Genomic DNA, 13,237 nt, shown 5'->3' with positions numbered 1-13,237 from the left:
GTTAGAAATAGAGCACATCAAAGAATATTTTCTGCCTCCTTAGGAGAAGGAGACCACACTTACAGCTACATCAAGGACCACACTAGCAGCAATTATCATACATCTTCTTACCGTGTCATATTATTCTGATTGTTACCTGATATTTCCTTTAGTCCTCATAACAACCTAGTGAGGTAGAATGGGGTGACGTGGGGAAAGGGGAAAGACAATAAAGAAAAGAAAGAAAAATTATAAATTACACCTAAGAAAATTCTTTGCATCTGTGTTTTGTGTGGGTTTCAGCCTGTCTTGGATACTGATGCTGTTAAAAGAAACGCCTAGTGTCACTCACCTGGGCCCATACTCCTTGCAACAGCCTTTACAGACATTTCTCCAACCTGAGCCAGTGTTGAGGCTGAACTAGCTTTGTGGTTTTTCCTGTGATTCCTAGACTCACATTTTCTGGATTTTATCCCCAGGCAAGGGAAATGAAAGCAAAAATAAACAAATGAACTATATCAAGCCAAAATGCTTCTGCACAGCAGAGGAAACCATCAGCAAAATGAAAAGGCAATTTATTGTATGGAAGGATATATTTACAAGTGATATATCTGATAAGGGGCTAGTATCTAAAATGTATAAAGAACTCATAAACTCAACAGAAAACCTGAAATAATCTTATTTAAAAATGGTCCAAGGACCTGAACAGACATTTTTTTCAAAGAAGACATGCAGGTGGCCAACAGACACATGGGAAGATGCTCAACATCATCAATCATCAGGGAAATGCAAATTAAAACACAATGAGATATCACCTCACATTAGCCAGAATGGCTAGTATCAACAAGATAAGAAATAACAGCTTGGTATTTCATCTAGAAATTCTGGCGTAATTATGTACTTATTTTTGATTAATATTTTAGAAAGCAGACACGTTTTCTGTGGGTTGTGCTGGTCTGATGAAGTGCCTCCCTTCTTCAATCCCATTTTCTTCCGTATGTCTTCAGTTCACAGGATCGTGTTCCTGCTTTGGTTCAAACTCAAGTTCCTGTTATCATATTCTGCTTAGTCCTTCAAATTCTCTTGTAGATTTGCACCCCAGCCTTCCGCCTAATGGCCATAGTATTGGACCTCTGCCTTAGGTGCTCCTTGGCTATGTCCTTCCTGTTGGCATATTCTGCTGCTGTGTTGGGAGAACTGTTATGAAATCTATTGACACTTTCCACTGCTTCTTGGACTCCTCTTTCTTAGAGGTTTAGAGCCTTTGCAGTTGTAAGCATGGACCTTGAGTATGTTCCTCATTGCTGCAACCCCAGAACCATAACAAAACTTTGTCTATATTCTCTGTAAATGCACACTTGATAGACAATATGTTAGATGTTGGTCTCAAGGGCCATTATCACTCTGTGTATGTGCTTGATGATAAGATGTCAATATGTAATATTGTGAAAAGTGGTAGGTATTTAATATTTTGTAAGAGACAGTGGTCCAAATTTACCTTAGAAGCTGTTTAGTACATTCATACCTTTTATACACATAACGCCTTCCTGTTGGTATTCGGTCATGCACACTTGAAACCAAGCCATTTGAATTATTTTGAAATGTTTGAGAGAATGAAATTTTGGGGAGTTCTCCTTCAAATAACAAAGTAAAAGTTTATCTAGGTTTTAACCAAGATGGATCCTGAGAGATTTTTTTTACTTTTCGGAAATGTAATTCAGTGTTAATGCTTGATTATATGCTTTCAGGTATTGTTTTTCCTTATGTGAATGCATGTTTAATTTTCAAAGGGTAGCTCATAATGGTATCCAGGAGCAGAGGAATGAAATACCAATTTATTGTTCTTCACTGTGAGAGGGAGGAGGAAAGAAATGGGCAGAGCTTTGTGGAATGAAAGCTTAAGTTGGTCAAGGATGTATGTCAGGTGATTTTGGTTAAGACCAAAAGACCCAGACTTTGGGGACAGTATTGGTATTAGACTATGGAGAGATTTTGCTTCCATGATCAAAACAGGGTAATACCCTTACAAATTATTACTGAGTCACAAAGGCTTCCATTTAGAAAGGATCTGCTTAAACAAATTGTTCACTATTCTCAGGTAATAGAGGAGTAATGTGAAATACTGTGAGCCCAGCTCTTTCGGGCCTAAGAACACATTTTTTGTAGTTGTGTAAGGCTTAAACTTTTAACTCTCTATAAAGTGGTTTCTTTTGTTGCCTGGTACCTTACTGCCCATCAGGTATTTATTCCATTCCTCATTCTCACCTGTTGAGAGGACTGTATTCCAAGAACTCCTATTGTGTCCCTCCTAACCAACCTTTGAGCCCCTGAAAGCAACAACAATGTTCTATGTATTTTTGTGTCTTAAGAGTTCACAGAAATCCTAGGACATATTGTGCTTACTACCTGTCCAATTAATAAGCATACAATGTTTGAACAGCATACTTTATGTTTAAGTATGATTACTTGATCATATGTTACAATCCTTACAACCCTTTACCACATTAGCACAGGTGTGTGTGCACCCCATGAACTATGACACCCTGGATTAAAAGATGCATGTCAACAGCACACACCCACTGGAAGGAGAATCTAATAAAGATCATGGCTAATTGTTACACACATGAGTAACGCAGGTAGAAATCTTGTCCTTTTGCCAAGTACACAGGACACAATACAAAAGGTCACCTCGTCTCCTAGAGAAGGAGAGAGAGAGAGGCAGAGATGGAGTTGGAGACACAGAGATGGAGAGACAAAAAAAGACACTGATGTGGTCAAAGGCTGACAGAGTAAGAGCCAATTAATGACTAGAAGCATCTTCCCTTCATTCAGGACAGAAACTTCACTCCTATGTCCTTGTCTCCAATATACTCCCTTCTGTGGAAATGCAATAAGAACACATTACACAACACAACCTACCAAATATCCACAGATGTATATTCAAGAATACAAAGTCATGATACATTAACAGCTGTATTTATAGGAACATAAACTTCTTACTTTAGAACCTACTCCCAGGAATGTCTATACTTTGGACAAAATAAAACAATGTGTAAGGAAAGACAGGTGAAAGGGACAAGGAGATTCCCAATGGAGAGGTGAGAGAAAGAGAAACTTAAAACGAAACTGAAGTTTTATTAAAGAAGGTGTGATATCTAATTTTCTGAGTTTAGAAAATAACTCATCAATGTAAATTTCAGGCTATTCACCTTTTATTGCTTCAGAGTGACCTTCCATTAGGAATGCAGAGATCCAGTGTCCCTACCACGCTTTCCTCAGTAACCTCTGGATTCCTTGCTTGATCTCCTGGGTGCGCACTCCATAAACAATAGGGTTGAGGGCTGCAGGGATGACGTGGTGGAGGACATTGAGCAGGGCCGGCACCTCAGGGAAAACCTTCTTCTTGGCCACATGCGTGAGGACGAAGACCAGCAGGATTGTGCTGAAGAAGAGGATGAGGATGAAGTGGGAGCCACACGTGCTCAGGGCCTTGGCCACAGCTCCCTCTGCCTTGAGTCTCAGCACAGCTCTCAGGATGAGGGTGTAGGAGAGGAAGATGAGGATGAGGTCGGATCCTAGCAGAGTCCAGCCTCCAGCAAACTGGTAGATGCGATTGATGGTGACATCATCACAGGAGAGCGTGGACACAGACATATTGGCGCAGATGCAGTTCTCAATGACGTTTCTCCTACAGTAATGGAGCCATGCTGCGAGAATTGGGATGGGCATTGTGAGAAGGACATTCCTGGCCAAAATAAAAATGGCAGCCTTACCCACAAACTGGTCATTGATGATCGACGGGTACCTCAGTGGGTGGCAGATGGCCACATAGCGGTCATAGGCCATGACCATGAAGGTGCAGGACTCCATGGCGAGGAAACTGTTCATGATGTACATCTGCAGGAAGCAGGCAGAGAAGCTAATGGACCTGAGGTCAAACCAGAAGATGGCCAGGACCTTGGGGATGACGGTGAGGCAGAGCACCATGTCCAGCATGGAGAGGAGGCTGAGCAGGTAGTACATGGGCTGGTGCAGAGAGGCCTCCATCCGGATGGTGACGAGGAGGGTGGCATTGGCCCCCATGGCCAGGAGGAAGAGGAGGCTGAGGGGCAGGGACAGCCAGAGCTGCCAGCTGGGGGACCTGACAAAACAATTCAGGAGGAAGTCTGAAATCTCAGTGGAGGTGGTGACATTGTGTTGTGTGGTCATACTTTGTCATGTATTCCTACAGCCTTCTTCTGGGAATCTGTAATTAGGATAAAAATTGGCTATTGACTACACAAACATGAATTTCCAATAATATGCCTTTCCTATGTAAACTGTGTGCGTCCTAGCAGTTTATCCAAAGTAAGCAAATGCGTCTGTTTATTTGTTGTGCCATGCTACTGGGGTATTTCTCTCATTCTAAGCAGCATAGAGGCGTGAGGTAATAGCATTTGTTTATACATGTTTGATCTGTTCAAGGCTCAGTTTCAATGTAATTATATCCTTGCATATAAATGTAGAAACTACTTTTTGTGACAGGTGAGTCTAAATTTGTACTTGTGAGTTTCTTTCTTTTTGTATTTTTTAATGTACACATAGGCGACCACCAGTGCAACTTAACTCTAGCAGTACATACCAATAAGTATCAGAGCCAGCACGAAGTGGCGCTCAGAAGAGTATCCCCAGTCGTTTTGTCACCTTCATTCTGACTTTTCAGCTGTATTTACTTTGCTTTAATTAGAGATTTAAGATAATTATGGAACTGAAATTAGTATTTGACATTTCGTCTGAAAAGTATTTCAAGTGGATAGGTATGGAATCCCCCTAATACTTGTTTTCCCCTCTGTTTATCAGCTCTTCACCTTTGTAGGATTCCTAATTTCTGGAAGTACCTTTTAAAGGATGATGGCCAATTTTGCCGAGTTTTGGAAGGGCCATACCTGCCGTTAAACCAGACGGGAAGGCAGTCATTCTGCGGGCAGCTGTGGGAGGCTGGCGACGTTTATCTTTATACTCCTGCCCTCTTCTGTTTCCCTTTTCAAGCATCGATGTCATGGACCAGGTGGGCAGTCCCCTGCTTCCAGGCACTGCTTTAATGTTGGCATTGCTTTCTATCACTCAGCCTTTTCCCCTGGCATTGTGGGACGTAGCAGAGCCACAGAACTGAACAGGGAGCTGTTCTTACTCTCGAGGAGGTAAAGCAAAAACCTTCTTGGGAACAATGGGGAATCATAAGAACAAATGACAGGGTCTTGCGCAAACCATTAGGACAGGATGGGGAGGACTGACTAACTTTGACATGGGCGTAGGTTGGACAAGAAAGATTGTACATAGAGTGATGTGGTACCCTCATTTACATTAAAGGTGAAGGATCCTAAGGTTCTTCCCCTGATTGTGAAAGGGTCCAAGGAAGGCTGTAGCTTGGCAAATAGTATATAGGTCAGGTCTTTCTGGGATCCTTCAAGTCATGGAGTCCATTGTACCTAAATCTGTGTATATGGACAGAGTCTCTGTTAAAGAGTTATTTTGTGGGTTAGAAATTATTTTTCATCAGGAGTATTAGAACTACGCTGCTTATTACTCATTAGTCTCACTAATGTAACATAAAATTATGTTAGGTTTGGAAGTCTTACTACTTGCTGGGAACTATGCCCAAATATTCTAAGACTTTATCCCTTTGATCATTCAACATCCTATGAGATATATTATATTATTGCCACATTACAAACAACGGAAATTATATTTCAACATCTTAACCGTCCAAACTATTTTACCCTGATGCTAATCTTGCCTAATACCGTGAGATGGATTGGAGTAATTTCTAGGATTCCTTTGGACTTGATAAATAGTTCGATGATAGTGTACTTTCCCAATCAATTCTATTAAAAAGGAAGCAAACTTCCCCCTGGACACGATTAAGAGTCTTGACAGGGAGTCTGATAGAGGAGAAATAATTTTGGAGTGGGGTCAGTGTGGTAAGGAAGTTTGCATAAAATGGTATATGAAGAGTGGACCAATATTTTCATACCATTAGAAACATACTATTGTTGGTATGTTTCACTCAACAAACACTGAGCTACCCACTGAGCCCTAGCAGCAGAGCATGTGAGAACACATAAGTCTTTCTTCCTCTGTCCTTTTCCAGTGTCAGTCTGCAATCAGAGCTTGCCACGGCACCGTCTGGGCTGAGGACCTAGAGCTAATGACTGGCTGGTTGCAGAGAGGGACACCTTGAAGAAGCCAGAGATGCTGAAGGTCAAGAATAAAGCAGAGACCCTATAGCCTCCCAGGCTTTTCCCCGGGTTGCAGGGAAGGTCCACAGTGCAGCACTGTGGTATTCCTGTGTCCAGGCGTCCCCCCAGCTCCACAGAGTTCCAGAAGAGCGACCTGCAGACCTGTCTCCCAGTGTTGTGTTGGACATCACTGTGTGCCCCCAGTGACTGAAACCTCGTGGATCCTACGGACATAATTTTCTGCTTTTGGCAGCAGTGGCATTTAGAAATTCCTTAGATAGAGCTGCAAGCTGAGGAACTACTTTCTGAGCCCCACTGATCCCCACCTGCAGCCTCTACCCTCAACCTCTGAAGTGAACTAGAGTAAATTTAATTCCAACCCCAGGAGTGAAACATTTGTAGGCAGAGTCTTTGCCTGAAGTCTCCTAAATTCCCACACTCAGAATCGAGAACCCCGATGCTCTCACTGGGGTCCAGATGATACACTTTCCAGAGCTGTCCCCCCCCACCCCGCATTATTCTCCTTTCCTAGGGACAAAGTCCCACTTCTCTGCATCTCTGGCAGTGCCAAGCAAAGTTCAGAGAAGGCAAGAGGATGTCAGATGTTCTCATGGTGCCTTCTGACCTGAGGGAGGCTGCAGGCTGCACGGCCCTGTTTTCAGCCTGCTTTCGCGGTGCCAACTCCGGAATGGACAGGAACGCAGCTCCTGACTGAAGAGCAAGCTCTCTCCTGTCTTCTTGCTAATGATGGTATAGCTGGATCTCAGGTACCTTCTACCCAGGTGTACTTTCGGAGGGTGTGAAGCACAGACTCTGGCTCCACTGATCCTGGAGTTTTGGTTAGGTCCCAACATACCTGGAGTATTTATTACTCTGGAGCCTAAGGGATGTCGCCCTCTAGGAACTTCTCCATCCTTCCTTCCTTGAACTCAAAGGATCCTCCTGGGACAGACAGTCAGGCACATTGGAAAAGAAAATGATTTCCTTTGTCTCTAAAAGAAAAAAGCCCTTTTAATTTAGCCGTTTGTTGGCTATGTGTCCTGTAGGGAGTTAGTGACTCTCCTAGGTTTGGGGTCTTATATCCATTCACACATGTTCATACTCATTTGCACACCCACACTCAGAATCTTCCATGTGTGGGCTTCCTCTATGTGCTTGTTAGATAGCCTCCCAAATCATCCTATTGGATGGAGCGATGTTAACTTATCATGACTTCTGTTATGGCATTGCAATGATAAATAAGCAAGAGAGAATTACTGAGAAAATGCACTGTAATTTTCAGAGAGAAAATCCTGCAGTAATTTCTGCTACAGTGAAAGATTTTAAAATCATATTTATATACATGTGGAAATTAGGAAACATGATTTGTTCCTTATTTTTTATTTTCACCTTGAGCCTCATGTGAATCATTCATGCTCCTCAAGTTGTCGAATAAGCACCATCTGTTTCTTTAAGGTCCTCCCATATTTTGCTCTATTTTTTATATCTTTTTCTTCTGCATATACCTACATTGCTGCTATTTATCTTCCCTTGAGCTAAATGGAAACTGTAGGATCCCTTCCATATTTCTTTCTAATTAATCTGCAATGTGCCTGTTTAGGTATATGTTCACTTATTTGTGGTTTTGGTATTAAATTTATAGAACTGTCATCAGGTTCTGCATCTGATACTGTTCTATATTTTCAGTTAAGACTAAATCTTAAAAGTCTGCCATGTTGCAGTGTGTAAGTCATCTTCATTATTGACTGCTGTGCAGTTTCCATTCTGTGCATTTTCCCTTTCTGTGTAAGTAGCTAACAGCATGTGACCTAAGATGAATTGTTACCAGAAATAATGTTACTGTCAATACTCTGGTCCACCTTTACTTATGGACCTCAAGAAGGTACATGTGCAGGAACTTTTTATAGTTGTGGCGTATAAAAAAATTTAACTTCAGTTGGAATTTCTCTCCCAAATATATATAACCCCACTGGAAATTTCTGAAGTTTCTTTATTTTTTACATTCTTTATACCATTTGATGCTTGTCTTTTGAAAACTGATGGATGTAAAGTAGCATCTCATTATTTTAATTTTAATTTCTTCTGACCAGGGAGCATCCTTCATATTCTGTTTAGCCACTTTTGGTTTTGAAGCTGTGAAACCATAAGTGTTCACATACATGTTCACATCCCTTTCCATCTTTTCCTATTTATTTTTGTTTTTTCTTGCATATTTACAAAATCTCCTTTCAAAGTTTAAACACTAGAGTCCCCTGTTGGCTTGATTTTGCTAAGGTCTCCTGTAGTCTGACATGTATTTGCCAAATTTACTGTGTGCTGTCCATTATTCAATGGAAATCTTTCAATTTGATCAAGTCAAATTATTGTTCTATTAATGGATTATCCCTGGAGATCTTATTTCGGGATTCCACAAGATCACCAAGGTGTTTCTGTTTTGTTAATGTTTGTTTGATAATATTTTAATAATAAATTTTCTGACACAGGATTATTGCAAGGGTAAAATTACTTTTACTTTTTTACTGAATGAATATTTTGATCGTACTGTGTAGAAAGCATTATACTATGTGTTAGAAATAGAGCACATCAAAGAATATTTTCTGCCTCCTTAGGAGAAGGAGACCACACTTACAGCTACATCAAGGACCACACTAGCAGCAATTATCATACATCTTCTTACCGTGTCATATTATTCTGATTGTTACCTGATATTTCCTTTAGTCCTCATAACAACCTAGTGAGGTAGAATGGGGTGACGTGGGGAAAGGGGAAAGACAATAAAGAAAAGAAAGAAAAATTATAAATTACACCTAAGAAAATTCTTTGCATCTGTGTTTTGTGTGGGTTTCAGCCTGTCTTGGATACTGATGCTGTTAAAAGAAACGCCTAGTGTCACTCACCTGGGCCCATACTCCTTGCAACAGCCTTTACAGACATTTCTCCAACCTGAGCCAGTGTTGAGGCTGAACTAGCTTTGTGGTTTTTCCTGTGATTCCTAGACTCACATTTTCTGGATTTTATCCCCAGGCAAGGGAAATGAAAGCAAAAATAAACAAATGAACTATATCAAGCCAAAATGCTTCTGCACAGCAGAGGAAACCATCAGCAAAATGAAAAGGCAATTTATTGTATGGAAGGATATATTTACAAGTGATATATCTGATAAGGGGCTAGTATCTAAAATGTATAAAGAACTCATAAACTCAACAGAAAACCTGAAATAATCTTATTTAAAAATGGTCCAAGGACCTGAACAGACATTTTTTTCAAAGAAGACATGCAGGTGGCCAACAGACACATGGGAAGATGCTCAACATCATCAATCATCAGGGAAATGCAAATTAAAACACAATGAGATATCACCTCACATTAGCCAGAATGGCTAGTATCAACAAGATAAGAAATAACAGCTTGGTATTTCATCTAGAAATTCTGGCGTAATTATGTACTTATTTTTGATTAATATTTTAGAAAGCAGACACGTTTTCTGTGGGTTGTGCTGGTCTGATGAAGTGCCTCCCTTCTTCAATCCCATTTTCTTCCGTATGTCTTCAGTTCACAGGATCGTGTTCCTGCTTTGGTTCAAACTCAAGTTCCTGTTATCATATTCTGCTTAGTCCTTCAAATTCTCTTGTAGATTTGCACCCCAGCCTTCCGCCTAATGGCCATAGTATTGGACCTCTGCCTTAGGTGCTCCTTGGCTATGTCCTTCCTGTTGGCATATTCTGCTGCTGTGTTGGGAGAACTGTTATGAAATCTATTGACACTTTCCACTGCTTCTTGGACTCCTCTTTCTTAGAGGTTTAGAGCCTTTGCAGTTGTAAGCATGGACCTTGAGTATGTTCCTCATTGCTGCAACCCCAGAACCATAACAAAACTTTGTCTATATTCTCTGTAAATGCACACTTGATAGACAATATGTTAGATGTTGGTCTCAAGGGCCATTATCACTCTGTGTATGTGCTTGATGATAAGATGTCAATATGTAATATTGTGAAAAGTGGTAGGTATTTAATATTTTGTAAGAGACAGTGGTCCAAATTTACCTTAGAAGCTGTTTAGTACATTCATACCTTTTATACACATAACGCCTTCCTGTTGGTATTCGGTCATGCACACTTGAAACCAAGCCATTTGAATTATTTTGAAATGTTTGAGAGAATGAAATTTTGGGGAGTTCTCCTTCAAATAACAAAGTAAAAGTTTATCTAGGTTTTAACCAAGATGGATCCTGAGAGATTTTTTTTACTTTTCGGAAATGTAATTCAGTGTTAATGCTTGATTATATGCTTTCAGGTATTGTTTTTCCTTATGTGAATGCATGTTTAATTTTCAAAGGGTAGCTCATAATGGTATCCAGGAGCAGAGGAATGAAATACCAATTTATTGTTCTTCACTGTGAGAGGGAGGAGGAAAGAAATGGGCAGAGCTTTGTGGAATGAAAGCTTAAGTTGGTCAAGGATGTATGTCAGGTGATTTTGGTTAAGACCAAAAGACCCAGACTTTGGGGACAGTATTGGTATTAGACTATGGAGAGATTTTGCTTCCATGATCAAAACAGGGTAATACCCTTACAAATTATTACTGAGTCACAAAGGCTTCCATTTAGAAAGGATCTGCTTAAACAAATTGTTCACTATTCTCAGGTAATAGAGGAGTAATGTGAAATACTGTGAGCCCAGCTCTTTCGGGCCTAAGAACACATTTTTTGTAGTTGTGTAAGGCTTAAACTTTTAACTCTCTATAAAGTGGTTTCTTTTGTTGCCTGGTACCTTACTGCCCATCAGGTATTTATTCCATTCCTCATTCTCACCTGTTGAGAGGACTGTATTCCAAGAACTCCTATTGTGTCCCTCCTAACCAACCTTTGAGCCCCTGAAAGCAACAACAATGTTCTATGTATTTTTGTGTCTTAAGAGTTCACAGAAATCCTAGGACATATTGTGCTTACTACCTGTCCAATTAATAAGCATACAATGTTTGAACAGCATACTTTATGTTTAAGTATGATTACTTGATCATATGTTACAATCCTTACAACCCTTTACCACATTAGCACAGGTGTGTGTGCACCCCATGAACTATGACACCCTGGATTAAAAGATGCATGTCAACAGCACACACCCACTGGAAGGAGAATCTAATAAAGATCATGGCTAATTGTTACACACATGAGTAACGCAGGTAGAAATCTTGTCCTTTTGCCAAGTACACAGGACACAATACAAAAGGTCACCTCGTCTCCTAGAGAAGGAGAGAGAGAGAGGCAGAGATGGAGTTGGAGACACAGAGATGGAGAGACAAAAAAAGACACTGATGTGGTCAAAGGCTGACAGAGTAAGAGCCAATTAATGACTAGAAGCATCTTCCCTTCATTCAGGACAGAAACTTCACTCCTATGTCCTTGTCTCCAATATACTCCCTTCTGTGGAAATGCAATAAGAACACATTACACAACACAACCTACCAAATATCCACAGATGTATATTCAAGAATACAAAGTCATGATACATTAACAGCTGTATTTATAGGAACATAAACTTCTTACTTTAGAACCTACTCCCAGGAATGTCTATACTTTGGACAAAATAAAACAATGTGTAAGGAAAGACAGGTGAAAGGGACAAGGAGATTCCCAATGGAGAGGTGAGAGAAAGAGAAACTTAAAACGAAACTGAAGTTTTATTAAAGAAGGTGTGATATCTAATTTTCTGAGTTTAGAAAATAACTCATCAATGTAAATTTCAGGCTATTCACCTTTTATTGCTTCAGAGTGACCTTCCATTAGGAATGCAGAGATCCAGTGTCCCTACCACGCTTTCCTCAGTAACCTCTGGATTCCTTGCTTGATCTCCTGGGTGCGCACTCCATAAACAATAGGGTTGAGGGCTGCAGGGATGACGTGGTGGAGGACATTGAGCAGGGCCGGCACCTCAGGGAAAACCTTCTTCTTGGCCACATGCGTGAGGACGAAGACCAGCAGGATTGTGCTGAAGAAGAGGATGAGGATGAAGTGGGAGCCACACGTGCTCAGGGCCTTGGCCACAGCTCCCTCTGCCTTGAGTCTCAGCACAGCTCTCAGGATGAGGGTGTAGGAGAGGAAGATGAGGATGAGGTCGGATCCTAGCAGAGTCCAGCCTCCAGCAAACTGGTAGATGCGATTGATGGTGACATCATCACAGGAGAGCGTGGACACAGACATATTGGCGCAGATGCAGTTCTCAATGACGTTTCTCCTACAGTAATGGAGCCATGCTGCGAGAATTGGGATGGGCATTGTGAGAAGGATATTCCTGGCCAAAATAAAAATGGCAGCCTTACCCACAAACTGGTCATTGATGATCGACGGGTACCTCAGTGGGTGGCAGATGGCCACATAGCGGTCATAGGCCATGACCATGAAGGTGCAGGACTCCATGGCGAGGAAACTGTTCATGATGTACATCTGCAGGAAGCAGGCAGAGAAGCTAATGGACCTGAGGTCAAACCAGAAGATGGCCAGGACCTTGGGGATGACGGTGAGGCAGAGCACCATGTCCAGCATGGAGAGGAGGCTGAGCAGGTAGTACATGGGCTGGTGCAGAGAGGCCTCCATCCGGATGGTGACGAGGAGGGTGGCATTGGCCCCCATGGCCAGGAGGAAGAGGAGGCTGAGGGGCAGGGACAGCCAGAGCTGCCAGCTGGGGGACCTGACAAAACAATTCAGGAGGAAGTCTGAAATCTCAGTGGAGGTGGTGACATTGTGTTGTGTGGTCATACTTTGTCATGTATTCCTACAGCCTTCTTCTGGGAATCTGTAATTAGGATAAAAATTGGCTATTGACTACACAAACATGAATTTCCAATAATATGCCTTTCCTATGTAAACTGTGTGCGTCCTAGCAGTTTATCCAAAGTAAGCAAATGCGTCTGTTTATTTGTTGTGCCATGCTACTGGGGTATTTCTCTCATTCTAAGCAGCATAGAGGCGTGAGGTAATAGCATTTGTTTATACATGTTTGATCTGTTCAAGGCTCAGTTTCAATGTAATTATATCCTTGCAT

The 13,237-nt window shown here is 41.3% G+C and overlaps 2 protein-coding genes across 2 annotated transcripts; both read right to left on the bottom strand.

Annotated features, from left to right (window-relative positions):
* Positions 1-3,240: 3,240 nt before the first annotated feature.
* Positions 3,241-4,188, bottom strand: LOC130684729 (olfactory receptor 56A3). The gene has a single exon (XM_057506631.1). The coding sequence runs from the start codon at positions 4,186-4,188 to the stop codon at positions 3,241-3,243; it is 948 nt and encodes a 315-aa protein (XP_057362614.1).
* A 7,815-nt stretch (positions 4,189-12,003) lies between these two features.
* On the bottom strand, positions 12,004-12,951 carry LOC130684728 (olfactory receptor 56A3-like). Its single transcript, XM_057506629.1, has one exon. The coding sequence runs from the start codon at positions 12,949-12,951 to the stop codon at positions 12,004-12,006; it is 948 nt and encodes a 315-aa protein (XP_057362612.1).
* Positions 12,952-13,237: the final 286 nt, after the last annotated feature.

This window comes from Manis pentadactyla, chromosome 9 (genome assembly GCF_030020395.1).
Source record: "Manis pentadactyla isolate mManPen7 chromosome 9, mManPen7.hap1, whole genome shotgun sequence".
Taxonomy (NCBI): domain Eukaryota; kingdom Metazoa; phylum Chordata; class Mammalia; order Pholidota; family Manidae; genus Manis; species Manis pentadactyla.
The sequence above is the reverse complement of the archived record's forward strand: the minus strand, read 5'-3'. Positions and strand labels throughout refer to the sequence as shown.